The sequence below is a fragment of the Natrix helvetica genome (genome assembly GCF_964273705.1).
Source record: "Natrix helvetica genome assembly, chromosome: W".
Taxonomy (NCBI): Eukaryota; Metazoa; Chordata; class Lepidosauria; order Squamata; family Natricidae; genus Natrix; species Natrix helvetica.
The window spans coordinates 38,857,240-38,872,374 of record NC_138555.1 but is presented as its reverse complement, the minus strand read 5'-3'; the positions used below and the strand labels follow the sequence as shown (position 1 = coordinate 38,872,374).

General features: G+C 46.7%; 1 protein-coding gene across 1 annotated transcript; it reads left to right on the top strand.

Annotated features, from left to right (window-relative positions):
- The first annotated feature begins 533 nt into the window (after positions 1-533).
- On the top strand, positions 534-6,478 carry LOC309400474 (crk-like protein). Its single transcript, XM_081968992.1, has 3 exons — positions 534-2,317; positions 2,596-3,051; positions 5,807-6,478. Exons 1-3 carry the CDS (start codon positions 2,144-2,146, stop codon positions 5,930-5,932), a joined length of 756 nt encoding a protein of 251 aa, XP_081825118.1. The 5' UTR covers positions 534-2,143; the 3' UTR covers positions 5,933-6,478.
- The last annotated feature ends 8,657 nt before the right edge of the window (positions 6,479-15,135 follow it).

The following is a 15,135-nucleotide window of genomic DNA, read 5'->3' as shown; positions in this document are numbered from 1 at the left end:
GGTTGAAGGCTGATGACATTTCCCTGTCCCTTTAAGCAAGCTTCCAACTGTCCCTTTTATGCCACATCTCCATTCTTATATTTTAATCCATATTTTATTCTACTTTATGCCCACGACGCATTCTGACGTATTCCATTCCAGGCACTGAGGTATACAAAAAAACACGGACTTAAAATTCCAATTCTTAGCAAAGCAAGTCTTACAAAAGCAAAACAGCAAATTATGATCATGTCCCAATAAATCCACCTATTCCATTATTATGTCCCTACATATTTATATACTTTTAATACTCCATGTACTCTATGGCATACGTCAAATAAATAAATCCACCCATCTACCCATCTTTGCAGCCACAAACACCCCACCACACCACACCCAGCTCGACCGCAGCCTCCACCTTGGCGTGGAAGGCCATTCCCACAGTGCAGATGGTGGCAGCCCCTTCCCCTAGACCTCTTTTGCCAACACTCAAGATGGCTGCCCCACCCCTTCTTAAACAGCGGAGGGGGAGGAGGGGGAGTGCGTCACTTTCCCATCAGCCCTTCGGCAGCTGCAATCCGGATTGCGGGCAGCGGTTTCGGGCGGGGGTGGGTCGGCTGCCCGCCAGGACTCCCAGGCTTTCCGAGGGCAAGCCCAGGGCGATGGGCGCCAGGCCGCGGGGGGCATCCAGGGAAGGCGCGGGCTGTTGAACGGGGGTGCCACTGCCGAGCCCTGCCGCGTCCCCGGGCAGGAGTGCTGGAAAAGCGGGGTGACATGTGCAGGCGAGGCTTTATTGTGGAGTCCCGGCGGGTGAGCCTCGGCAGGGTGCTCCGCTGATTCTGCGGATGTCCCGGGCGAAAGAGGTGCTGGCCGGTTGCATCGGGGAGTTACGGGGCTGCAATGCCGCGGAAGAGAAATCGCCGGCCGGGTGGAGATAAAATGGGGGTTTCGGGGTCTCTTTGGCTGGCGGAGTTGCGGGTGTAGGCGTAGCGCGGCCAGTTTTGGAGGCAGAGCTAGATGGCATCATGTGGGATGCTCCCCATTTAGGGAGGGGTGACAGCTTCTTTTTCCTCTGGTGCAGTGGAGCTTTTTTGGGGGGGTGGGAGGAGGAGAAGGCGGGTCAATTTCTGATGTGCCAAGAGGCCTTGGGGAAATAGTTTTAATTAGCTGAGAAACAACAGCTGTTAATTGGGGTGCGGTGGTTTTCTCCAGAGGACGACCTAGCAATAGAAGGAATGCAGAGCAGAGGACGCAGTCGATCTGTGGCGGATCCACTTCAAGGCTTTTGTGGGTTAAAGGCTAGTGGGCATAGATATTCATTCTTCGTTACGATGGGTTTGTGGTTGGGAGGTGGGAGAGATAATCCTGTCCGTTTAGGTGCTTGTGAACCATGCCAGCTTTGTTTGTGAAAAATTAGGGCTTTTCAAATTTGACTTTAAAATGACAGTACCCTGTTATATATTTTTTGCGCTGCTGATGTCTCATATAATGCTTCATGTTCATTTAAATGGAGTGGAGATTTTGTAGTTTACAAAATCTATTCTCTTAATGTTATTTGGATAGTAAAAGACACTATATTGATTCCTATGTAAATATATTACTCATATGATTGTATGTTGATGTTTTTTCGATGGAAGCAACCTTTGAGTAGCTGGTTTGATTGTAAGCCTAAAGCAATTTATGACTGTTGAAGTGATTTATTATTGTTGAAAGTGTATCTATCCCTCCTATTCCATTATATTCAAACTGGGAAATGTATGAAAGACTTAATAATTGCTTCCCATTAATGATAACAATTTGATTGCAGAAACTTTATTTGCATTCCTGAGATATTACTTTTCTTGTTCTGGGAAAATATTTCTGTGGTGTGGAAGTGTGTGGGAAAATAGCTGTGGATACTCTCAGGAGATACCAAGTTTGAATAGTAGTCCTTAGGCTGAAAGATTTTGGGGTGGAACTATATAAGAAATCCTGGTCCCTTGCAGAATTACATGTCTGATTATTTAAAGGTCCTACTAAACTACTGAAAGAAACAATATTCCAATGCAAACATTCAACAGGGTAACTTTATTTCGTGAAGTGTTGTCAAATACTGGAGCAAAACTTATCAGGTTTTTTTAGGAATAACGCTCAACAAAGAGAGTGGTGGGTTTTTCCACCTTTAATGTTCCCCCAAGCCATGTCTGCTTTTGGGGATGCTCATGAATGGTATATGGGAGCTCTGAGTCGTCAGGAAGCAGCTGCATGTCTCCAGGGACACCGCCATGGAACCTTTCTGGTACGGGATAGTACTACATGCCCTGGTGACTATGTCCTCTCCGTCAGTGAAAACTCCAAGGTGATATTTTAAAATAATCCTAATATTTGGTGGGGAAAAAGAAACATAGAGACTCTTCTGGAGAGTTAGCAGGGAGTTCTGATACATTTAGAAGAGTGACTTTTAGACATTTGAACTTTAGTGTCCAGAATACTTGGCACTGGGGCATTCTGAAATTTGAAGTTGGCATACCTAGAGGGATGCATCCTAGTTGGTCAAGATTGATTGTTCTGTCATATGAATTTGATGAAGGTTTGGGATAGCAGGGTTATGTTTCTTTGCCATTCTGTCTCTTTCAGGTTTCACACTACATAATAAACAGCCTCCCTGGGCGCCTACGGATTGGGGAGCATGCATTTGATGGTTTTCCAGCTCTTTTAGACTTCTACCGCCTGCATTACCTGGACACTACCACCCTGGTAGCCCCCTTGGGACGCGTTGTAGCCCCTTCCTTTGCCCAGCCGTCTCCTGCTGGCGAGTGGGTCCGTGCCCTCTATGACTTTGTTGGCCGTGACCAGGAAGACCTTCCCTTCACCAAAGGGGAGGCTTTGCGAGTTTTGGCCAAGCCAGAAGAGCAGTGGTGGACAGCTCAACGTGCCGATGGGCGTGTGGGTATGATACCTGTGCCGTATGTCCAGCCTTGTCCATATGCTCATCCCAGCAGCCATGGCGCCCCCCAACATGCTCCCGTAATAGTCAGAGCAGTGCAAAGAAGGGTGCCTGGTGCCAGTGACAAGACAGCATTGGCTTTTGAGGCAAGTCACCAAAGGAGTAAAAATGAATGTCTTTAAAAAGGGTCAGGATAATCTTGATCATGGAGGGTGGTGGGGTGAATAAATATCTGGTTATTATGTATGTGAATGGGGATTTATGACCGTAGTGGTGATGTTATAGATCAGGGGAGTCAAACTCACGGCCCACGGTCCGGATGCATCACGCACTGGCCACCCCCACCCGTTTTAGCGAAGGGGGGGGACAGTTGCAATACATCATGTGATGATGTGACAATGTGAGTTTGACACCCCTGATATAGATTAATGATGAATCTTGAACAATGCTTTTGTTGCCAGGAGGCATGGAATTATGGCCTGCCTCCCCTTTACCTTTAAAAGTTATGTCAGGGGGAAGAATGCAAATTATGCTGATAGGATTATTCAGCAAAATGTTAAGTAGAACAGCTTTGCTGGTGAAAGAATCCAGGCTACAGACTTCTGCCCCTGCTGTTAAGAAGCCCATTGCAATTATCAAACTATTTCCTAGGACTGAGGGATGTGCAGGGTTAGGGTTAACCAAGGATTCTTTGCATTCATATGCAAAAATACTGGCATCATGCCAGTATTTTTGCATATTGGAAATGTGCTGGCCTAGAACCTATTCCTCATTTGAGATGACCACTAAAGGACCGTAAAATCCTCATCTGTCAGGTGTTGGGGAAAATAAGTCATTTTTTCACCAGCTTGATGCCCAGCAGTTGTGGAAGTTGTTTGGCTATGTATTACAGGAGTTATAATTCTAGCACAGAAGTTAGGAAAGTTTGAGATTATTTATTTATTTATTTATTTATTTGAACTTGTTAGTCGCCCCCTCTCCCCACAGGGACTTGGGGCGATGTACAGAAGCAACAATCAAAACAGTATCATATAGAGGAGGTAAAAATAAATAATTAAATTACAGTGCTTAGAAAAAGTTAAAACCCCAATAACATTAAAAATTTAAAAACTAAAATTAACAGTTAAAAAATGACCAAGGGGTGGAGAAGCTGTAGAGTTATGCCAGGCCGGCTAGTCGAAACAGGTAGGTCTTCAGTTTCATACGGAAGGAGCGGAGGTCGGTTGTTGTCCTAATGTCTGGGGGGAGGTCATTCCAAAGGGTAGGGCCCACCACAGAGAAGGCCCTACTCCTGGGCACCGCCCTCTGACACTCTCTGGAGGACGGCACCCGGAGGAGTCCCTCTCTGTGTGAGCGAATGGGTCGCAGGGATGTATGGGGCAGGACACGATCCCGCAGATAACTAGGCCCTGTGCCGTGGAGCGCTTTGAAGATGGTGACTAACACCTTGAAGCGCACCCGGTAGGCCACAGGAAGCCAGTGCAGCTCGCGCAGGAGAGGTGTTATATGGGAGAACCTCGATCTCCCCATAATTACCTGCGCGGCTGCATTCTGGACCAACTGCAGTCTCCGGGTGCACCTCAAGGGGAGCCCCATGTAGAGAGCATTACAGTAGTCCAGGCGAGACGTCACCAGCGCGTGAGTGACTGTGCGCAAGGCCTCCCGGTCCAAAAGGGGTCGCAATTAGCGCACCAGGCGAACCTGGTGGAATGTCCCCCTCGCCACGGCTGCCACATGATCTTCCATAGCCAGCCGGGCATCAAGGAGGACGCCCAAATTGCGCGCCCGTTCCACCGGGGCTAATTGCTCATCCCCGATGGCCAGCGATGGAATGTGCTGGTTGAACCGGGAAGCCGGAAGCCACAGCCATTCTGTCTTGGAGGGGTTGAGCTTGAGCCTGTTGTCACCCATCCAGACCCGTACGGCTTCCAGACACCGGGACATCACTTCGACGGCCTCGTTGGGGTGGTTTGGGGTGGAAATATACAGCTGAGTGTCATCAGCGTACAGATGGTATCCCACCCCGAAACCACGGATGATCTCGCCCAGCGGCTTCATATATGTGTTGAACAGGAGAGGCGAGAGGATCGACCCCTGTGGGACCCCACAAGTAAGGGGCCTCGGGGTCGACCTCTGCTCCCCTGCCAACACACATTGCGTCCGGCCAGAGAGGTAGGAGCGGAACCACCGTAACACGGTGCCTCCGACCCCCAACCCCTCCAGACGGCGCAATAGGATACCATGGTCGATGGTATCGAAAGCCGCCGAGAGGTCTAATAGGACAAGGATGGAGGAACAACCCCCATCCTTTGCCCTCCAGAGATCATCTACCAACGCGACCAAGGCCGTCTCCGTGCTGTGACCGGGTCGGAAGCCGGACTGGCGCGGGTCTAAATAATCAGCTTCCTCCAGGTGACGCGGGAACTGCTGAGCCACCACACTCTCAACAACCTTCGCTAAAAAAGGAAGGTTGGAGACAGGACGATAATTTGCTAGCTCCTTTGGGTCCAGAGAAGGCTTCTTGAGCAGGGGTCTCACCACCGCCTCTTTCAAGGCGGCTGGTAAAAGGCCCTCACTCAGCGAAGCGTTCACCAGTCCCAGTAGCCAGCCTCATGAGCCCTCCCAGGAAGCCAGTACCAACCAGGAGGGACACGGGTCCAATAAACATGTGGTGGCTCGCAGTCGCCCGCGCAACCTGTCCAAATCTTCGGTGACAACAGGGTCAAACTCCTCCCAGCGTGGTCTCTCAAGACTAGCCTCGGACGCCCCCCCGGAGCACTGGAGTGGGTCCATCCCCTCTGGATCTGATCAATTTTATCCTGCAGGTAATGAGATAATGGGAAAGTGCAGAAAAGTGGGCAGTCTTCTGATCTTGGCTTTGTGTCTTGTGATATTCCACAGGTGGGTGATCTCATTGCAGTCACCAAGATGAGTGTCAACGGGCAATGGGAGGGAGAGCTGAATGGGCACCGTGGACACTTCCCTTTCACCCATGTCAAAGTCCTAGACTCTGAGGAAACTAGCTGAACACCCAATGAAACACCTGAACTGCTGCTGACCCTCACAGGATCACAATGCTCTGAATTCCCTTTGAACTTCTTGAACTTTTTGATCTGAACATTAAATTATGACCTCCTCAGTAGACTCTTGTGATGATCCAGCTCAGTTCCTTGGATATGGGCGCTGTGACCATCTTCACCTCCTTGATTTAGGAAAGCTGCTCCTTGATAACATTCTTAAATGCTATTGTATTTGATTTGATATACTTTGATTTTTTCGGGCTTGTTCCTTTTTGCTTCCTAAGAACCTTACTGCTTTGGCCTTGTGATTTTCAATTATATGCCCTTGATGTTGCTTCATTTGCATCCTATGACCTATGAAACAAGAAGCTCTGAGCTTTCATGAGCAATCCTTTGCTTTCCTGTTTCCCTTGGGCCTTGCTTGATTGAAGAGAAGTGGCCATATGCTTGGCTTTGACCAGATAAACAGAACTGTGACACTTCTTATAAGACCCCTGCTCAACTTGTTGTCTGTTCCAAAACTGTCTTGTTAATTAAAATTTCCTGCTGATTATTTCTCAGCTGCTATGGAGTTCTGGGGAGGGGCTGGAGGATGCATCTGGGGAAAAAGTAACAGTGCTGCCATGGTAACTAGCATCACAACCCAGGCCTTGCAGGTTGCCATGGGGAACTGGATCACAGCCTATTGCTGCAGATAGGCTGAAGACTGTAGCAGTATGCACTACAGGTGTGGTTTGGGACCTCTTGCTCTCCACCTGTTGTTCCATCAAGCTTCCCTTTCCATGTGTAGGAACAGCTCCTCTGGCTCATTGGTGCAGTATTTTTCCTTACTAAATTATAAAGAAATATACCGGTGCTTGTGATCTCTGCTTAGCTCCCCCCTGCCCCCCCCCCCCAATATAATCGCAGCTTCCCTATATTGATTCATTTTCTGACAATATACATGGTGTAGCAGTTTCAAAATCCAGTGTTCTAGAACAGGGGTGTCATGTAACGTATCGGGACTTTTTCCCCCTTCACTAAACTGGGCATGGACATGGCCAGTGTGTGACGAATCCGGCCCACGGGCCATGAGGTTGACAGCCCTGTCCTAGAAGAAAGCTTCCCAATCTGGATCACAATTCTCAAAATGACTGCAGTGATCCCTTCAGTGTACATGGGTGGAGATGGCTGTATCATGTGGAATTAATATTTAGAAACTACCAGTAGACTGATCTGGTACATTGTAATAGATTGGTGATTACTTTGACACAAACCAGAGACAAATAACACATATATACAGATACATGTGTTCAAGGATGGGAGTAATTTAATGTGTTAGGCAGGATTTTTTCTGAATTCCTTTAGGTATATAAACATGTAAGCTGGTGGCAGGCATTTTGTGTGGCTGAGATAGCCTTTTAACACTTAAAAGAGGCCCAAGGACTCATTGCAGATGTACACTTAATACTCCTGTATTTTCTAGCTCACAATGATAGAAAACCTCAATTTTTCCCTCTGTAGGCCTAAGGAATGCGAAAGCAAAACTTTGAAGACAAATCTTCCTCTGACAGACAGGAAACAGATCAGAGGTTCAGTTTTTGATTTCAGGACTAGGAATAAGGGTTTGCTTATTTATTATATTTGTTTGCCACTGATCTCGTCACAAGGCGACTCTGGGTAGCTTACACCATTAAGGGTTGCTGGAAATTTAGATACTTCTCTTGTCCCTTCCATAAATTAAGGCTTCTCCAGACATATTAAGCAACACTGCATGGCCTGGTCTTATTTTTGGACATTGCTGCTCCTTGCTCATCTCTGAATGCATCCATTTCTCCTCTCATCCCCCGAGTTTGCACCAGTGTCTCTTGGGGAACCGCTCCAGAGAACTGACAAGTTTGCAGTGTCTTATGTAGTTCTGATAAAGCTATTGTGCATGTAGTATAAATCATACATTAATTTTGTCCAAGTTTGCTCCTTTCACTAAGCCACTAAGTAAATAAATCATTGCAATTGGTAAATCAATGTGCATGGTTTAGTACTTTATATTAACCCAAATGGCTTGTTTAAGCAATCATAGTTGAACAATTGAATAATATGATGAGTGAACCCCACCTGATAACACTAAGCCTGCACTGATTTGTCTTAAGAATACTGCACTTATATTAACAGGCAAAAATGTCCATGGCAAGTTTGTGCTTCCAACACGCAAAGCTAGCCTTTATTTATTTGCTGCAAAATTTAACATAGTCACATGTCTGGATAGTTTTACAAAATCCTGGGATCTACAGTCAAAATCTTAAGTAGAAAGACCTCAGATATGCATATTAAGGACAGAGCCAAGAATGGTCATCAAATGTTTAAAGAGTTATCCTGAAGGTGATTAGGATCAGATTCTCCCACTTGTTCCAGAAAATTACATTGTAGGTCAAAAATATAAATTAAAATGTTAGCTTAACATAGGAGTAATAACAACATAAGAATGAGTGTTTTAAAAACTGGAGAGCCTGAGGCTTTTGCCCAGAGTGCTATGCTTCAGTGAATCTAATATACAGAATATTTATTAGAAGTGAGTAACTTGTGGTATCAGAATTACACACATCCTAGGAGCTTTCTTGATGCTTAGAATGTCCTGATTCTTTGTGCCTGCCCTTCTTGTTGTGTTGCAGTTGGCAGCCTTGACCCATTTAACTCTCCGGTGGTTTAAAAATGCTGTTCCTCTCACAGGACAGTAGGTGGCATTGACAACCTTGGCATCCCCGGGCCAAGGAGCAGAAAATTGAAATACAGCAGAAACAGAAGTGATACTGAGAGAAGGTGATTTGGTAAGAGACCGTGGTGCCTTTAAGGCAGGACATACAGCGAGATTTGGACATAAGAGTGAACATGATACGGAGTCAGACTAGAAGATCTCCTGGGGTCCCCTTCTATCCCTTCTATCTCATTATACATTTTCTAGTCTTGAAGAACAGGAAATTCAAATGTCAAACCATGAAAGCTAACACCTGCTGTAAGTCAGTTGGAGGTCTCACTTGCTAGTCAGACATAGAGCTTAACCACACAAGTCAGTATGAAACTAGTGTTTCCTGCATGACACCTGCGGCCTAGACATGAAAGGGCAGCACGATATAATCTGCTTAGCCAATAGAAATGAGTTAACATATTTCCGTGTTTTGATGCTTTGAACATACTAGAAGAACGCATGTTTAGATTAGAACGCAGTTCAGATGTTAGAATTTGCTGTCTCTGTCTGAACTATTTGGCCAAATAAAGCTTCTCTTGATCTCGTAGTTCAAATCTCCTGATTTTCTGCAACATTTATGGTGAGCCAGCCAGGAGATTCAGGAGTGATATTTCGCTGAGGACGGCACGGACCGACCAGTGTCCAATTGAGGCCGTCTAGCGCTACCTTCAGGCGCCAACAGAGAGTTTTTCTCTGGAAGGAGACTCACAACCCCCTAGGGCACTTGGTGGACACCGACCGATCCAAGAACTACCACAAGATCAAGACAAGCCCATAAATAACACCGGCTGAGAAAAGAAGACGCCTGCAGGCAAGTATTGTGGGAATTGTAGACCCACTCTGTTGAGAGTGGAAGAGGGGGCCCGATCACCCCCCTGAGTCCAGGATAGCGTCCCTTCCTAACGGAACTGGCGTATCCTAATGAAGCTCTAGAATTGTTTGGGAGGTTAGGTCACCGCAGTTCCTGAAGGCGACCGTGGTATTCCGGCACCCCAGGCCATGCACAGTGTCTTAGAAATAGAGATGGGTGGTCAAGAGAGAGTTCTCCGAACGCCTCTTCAATGCATGTTGAGGAATTTTAAGAAAGGATTCAGTGGAGATTATGGGGATCCCAAGGCCAATCCCGGGGACTTAAAGAAATTCTGTGAGAATGAGTGGCCTACATTTAATGTCGGGTGGAAGCCTGAAGGCACTTTTGACCTAGACATCATTTCAAAGGTACACCATATCGTAACAGACCCAACAAGCGGCCATCCTGATCAGTACCAATATATTGACCAGTGGCAAATAGTAGTAAAGCAGAATCCTGACTGGCTTCGCAAATGCCGAGTAGAAGTCTTGCGAGTCTGTATGGCTCGAGTGAGAGGAAATCCCAAAGGTCGGGGCAGAAAAAGTCACCCTGAAAACAGACCTATCTTAAAGACTGTACCCTATGAAGATGAGAGTCCCCCTCCCTATGTCCCACTCTATCATCCAAGACAACAGCCAAATATTAACGATGACAATAGCCAACCCCGAGGTGCAGTAGGACATGAGGAACAGAGGGAAATACCTAAAATGGAAGGTGCCTCTCGTATGCCCCCTTCCCCTCCACCTCAGTGGACTTCTCCCATTGCTGCCCGGACCAGAAGTCAACTCTTGGCCCCACTCCGCCAAGTAGACCAAAGAGTTATAGATGCCCAGGGCCAGCCAGATATTCAGCCTCTGTTCCAATATGTCCCGTTTACAACAACTGACCTATTGAACTGGAAACAGCATTATGGACCGCTGTCAGCCAAACCTCAAGAGGTTGTGGACTTATTTAAAGTCATTATCAAGACCCACAACCCTACCTGGCAAGATTTGGAACAGTTGATGACCACTCTCCTTAATGATGAAGAGAGAGAGAGACTAAGTAGTGCCATTGGTAACATTCTGAAACCCACGGACGGGGGAAGCCTCCAGGCTGCACTGGACCAAAAGTTTCCAAGACGGGACCCACAGTGGGACCCTTACCAAGACATGACGTCCCTCCAAAATTAACAGGCATTGATTATCCAAGGGTTGGAACAGGCTGCTAAACCCCCAGTGAATATGTCTAAGCCTTCACTAGTAATACAGGGGGCTGACGAAAGCCCCGAGGCTTTCTTCCAAAGACTGGTTGAGACTTGTAAGACATACACCCCAATCAATCCGCTTGATCCTGAGAATGCATGCATGTTAGCTATGGCCTTCATATCACAAAGCGCCCTTGACATAAAGCGGAAACTCCAGAGGCAAGAGGGAGCCTTAGGCATGAATATGAGCCAATTAATGGAAATTGCACGAAAAGTATATGTGAATAGAGAGAGGCTGGAGGAAAGGAAGAAAGATGACAGGATGCAGCGTAAGGCTGAATTGCTGGCAGTTGCATTGTCAAACAATTCCAAACCCTGGGAAAAAGACCGATGTAATTGGTGTAAGGAAGAGGGTCATTGGCAACAAGAGTGCCCGAAGAGACTTGAAGCCGGTAGAAGGGGCCAGGGACGTGGACAAGATAGAGGAAGAGGCTGTGGCCATCTGACTCGAGAAGTCAAGATCTATGATTTTCAGGGAGAGAGAAGGGGAAGAGGAAAACGTCCCTATGGATTCCAAGGCAGAGGGCGAGGTCGCTACCAAGAACAGGCAGAAGCCATAGGCTTGGCCGCAGTTGACAAGTGGCCCGAAGACTGAAGGGGACCAGGGTTAAGCCAAGCCCCCCCCTGAACCCTTGGTCCGAATGAGAATAGGGAGCAATACTGTAACCTTCTTAGTATACACAGGGGCATCTAGATCTCTAATTACAAAGCCGCTGGCTCCCTTTTCCAATGATGTAATAAATATCCAAGGGGTTGATGGCTCCATAAATCGTCGCCCCATGCTGAAACCCCTGAAATGTTCCTTAGATGGAAGAGATATAGAACACCAGTTTCTCTACATGCCTGAGTGTCCAGTTCCTCTTTTGGGTCGTGACCTCCTATGTAAGATGGGAGCCACACTATCCTTTGATGAAGACCAGATGACGTTAGTAATGAGGCACCCCCCAGATGAAATGTGGCAAGTAATGTTGGCCCAAGAGGGTCAAGTCCCTGATACCTGGCAGGAGTTTGAAGTACAGGAGTTATGGGCAGAAGATAATCCACCAGGACATGCTAAACCGCCCCGAGTCCCTACGGGGAGAGGGGGCGGTCTATAAATTCAATAAACTTTAAACCTTAAACCTAAACACCATGTCAACGCCTAAGGCATTTCCATGACTACTATCAACTTGAGAAGGGGGGAAGAAATGCCATGCATACTTTTGGCCAGAGTAAAAGTCTCATATTTCTGTACTGGGATGTGAATGTGCATGTCCAGAACCCTGCCATAACGTCCTGTTGGAGAATGTGATTGATGACCTCAGCCAGAGGGGAGGGGGCACAGGGGTAAAGTTCAGACGCCATTAAGTGTGATTTAGTTTTCAGCTACACAGAAGTCGGTGCCAAGATGTTAGTCCTAATAAACGAATGTTGTTGTTTTTTTGAATTTCATCTCAGGGCTCGTAAATTAATTAGGCCAACTCTTGGAACCTTCACACACCATGCACCCATAATTATTCAAGTAAAACCTCTAGCAGTGCCTGTCCATCTCCGGCAGAGAAGCTATCCTCGCCCCATTGCACAGGCAATTCAAGATCACATTGTCAAATATTTAAAAGCGGACATTCTAAGAACCATTCAATCCCCTTGGAACACTTGAATTCTACCCATACCAAAACCTGATGGCTCCTTTAGACCAGTCCAGGATTTGAGGGTCGTTAATTTAGCCACAGTCATTGTCCATGCTGTGGTGCCCAATCCGTATACCCTTTTGAGCTTGATTCCAGCCTCAGCCAGCTGGTTCTCAGTGGTAGACTTGAAGGATGCTTTCTTTACTATCTCAATACATAGGGACAGTCAGAAATTGTTCACCTTTGAGTGGGAGGACCGAGCAACAGGTCGAAAGAGGCAATATGCTTGGACCAGGCTTCTCCAAGGATTTAAAAAGTCCCCTACCTTTTTTGGCGAAGCCTTAGCCTCAGACCTAGAAGACTTCCAACCTTGTGAAGAAGATGTATTACTCCAATATGTAGATGATATGTTAGTAACTGGACAGATGAGAGAGACTTGTTGGGACAATACCAATCAGCTACTCTTCCTGTTAATGGACAAAGGATATCGTGCCTCAAGGCAGAAAGCCCAGTTAGTGAAATCCCAGGTCAGGTACCTGGGTTACATTATAAATCAGGGCCAGAGATCTATCAGACATGAGAGGAAGGAAGCAGTTTGCCAAATTGCAGAGCCCAATAACAGGAAAGAACTGCGAGGCTTTTTGGGAACTGCGGGCTACTGCAGGATCTGGATCCCTAATTTTGCCTTGTTAGCCAAACCTCTTTATGAGCCTACCAAGGGGGGAGAAAAAGAACCCTTGGTCTGGGAGCGGGAACAGAAACAAGCATTTGAAACCTTAAAATCAACATTGTCTCAAGCTCCCGTCATGGGGCTTCCCTACCTCAAGAAACCTTTTAATCTCTTTGTTGACTCAAAGAGCAATACAACACTGGGAGTCCTAACACAGGAAAAGGGCAGTTGGCAGCAGCCCGTAGCTTATCTGTCAAAACAGCTGGACGGAGTGGCGAAAGGATGGCCTCATTGCCTTAAAATACTGGCTGCAACTGCTCTTCTAGTGGAGGAAGCTAATAAACTGACTTTCAGGCAGCCAACTACTATCTTTACCAGTCATGCCATTCGTGGAGTTTTAGAGACCAAGGGCCACGTGTGGTTGACGAACTCCAGGATTTACAAGTACCAAGCTCTCCTCACTCAGAACCCCCAAGTGACCCGAAACAAACAAATGCTCTAAACCCAGCCACCCTCTTGCCAGTAACTGGTCCTGAAATTGAACACAACTGTATGCAAACTATTGAGAGTCAGTTCTCATACAGACCTGATTTAACTGATGTACCACTGAAAATAGCAGACTATAATTTGTTTACTGATGGGTCAAGCTTCATCTCAACCAGAGAGCGTTATGCAGGCTATGAAGTAGTTACGCTTCACCAGGTCATTGAAAGTGGACCACTCCCAAAAGGCACTAGTGCTCAAGTAGCAGAGTTGTGGGCTTTGATTCGGGCACTAGAAAGGACAAAGAATGAAAGTGTAAACATTTAGACTGATTCTAAATATGCCTTCCTCACGCTGCATGTTTGTGCTGCTGTGTACAGGGAGAGAGGACTCTTAACAGCCTCAGGAAGGGAAATTAAACATCCCTTTCTAATTGAGAGACTAATAGCAGCCATTAAAATGCCAAAGAAAGTCGCAGTTATGCATTGTAAGGGACATCAGAAGGAGCAGGATGAAATAGCTCGAGGGAATAGAGCTGCTGACAAGGAAGCAAGGTTATCTGCAACCTGAGATGATCAAGCATACCCTGACATGACAGCTTACGTGGCCTTAGAAATGCCAAGGGGGCTGAGTCCCAGATATTCTAAGGCAGAGGAACTCCAGGCAGTGGTAGACTTGAAGGAGCATAAACAGGGAGAGTGGTACGCCCTACCAGATGGAAGGATTTTTGTACCAGCCAACTTAGCCTGGCCAGTAGTAAAAGAATCTCACTCAACAACTCACATGGGCAAGAGTGCATTGGCTGTAGCACTTCAGCGCATTGCGTACATCGACCGCCTCCATTCTCTATGTGCCCATGCCAGTGAGAGATGTAACACTGGTGCCCAAGTTAATTCCAGACAAGGACCTAGGCTCCCGCCTGGAAGTCAGCCCAAGGGATATTATCCTATGGACTCACTAGTCATTGATTTCACAGACATGCCCAAATGTGGACTCTACAAGGCAATGCTACTTAAGGTGTGCAATTATACGGGATGGCCTGAGTGTTTTCCCACTAAGACAAAACAGACACGTGAAGTGGCTAGAATCCTATTAAAGGAAATTGTGCCCCGATATGGAGTTCCCTCATTCATATCATCAGACAATGGACCTGAATTCGTACACCAAGTAATCCAAAAGCTAGCAAAGTCCTTAGGGACACACTGGAGATATCACTGTTCTCTTTGGCCGCAATCTGCGGACCGCGCTGAGAGACAAAATAGGACCATTAAGGAAAAGGTGACCAAGGTGTGTCTTGAAACCCACCTCAAATGGGTGGATGCGTTACCACTGGTGCTCTGGTCTGTGCGGTGTACTCCACACAAAGGAATTAAGTTATCTCCTTTTGAAATTATGTTTGGAAGGCCACCAGTCATAAGTACTAACTTGAGAAACCATGTAGGGGACCTAGGCCAAATAGGGGCCTCATGGGTGAGTCACATGGTGGGGGAACTGAATAAGCAGATGCAAGAAATTCAGCAATACTGTGTGTCCCTCAGCCCTCCATTTCTGACCACCTCTAGCCATAATATTCAAGTGGGAGACAGAGTTTGGGTGAAACACTGGAAAGGGGAAAACTTGAAACCTAGA

Excerpts from the sequence above, each read along its gene's own strand:
- LOC309400474 (XM_081968992.1), top strand. The coding sequence starts at position 2,144 with ATGTTCCCCCAAGCCATGTCTGCTTTTGGGGATGCTCATGAATGGTAT. Across the intron at positions 2,318-2,595 it reads CCGTCAGTGAAAACTCCAAG|GTTTCACACTACATAATAAA; the intron begins GTGATATTTTAA and ends TGTCTCTTTCAG. Across the intron at positions 3,052-5,806 it reads AGACAGCATTGGCTTTTGAG|GTGGGTGATCTCATTGCAGT; the intron begins GCAAGTCACCAA and ends GATATTCCACAG.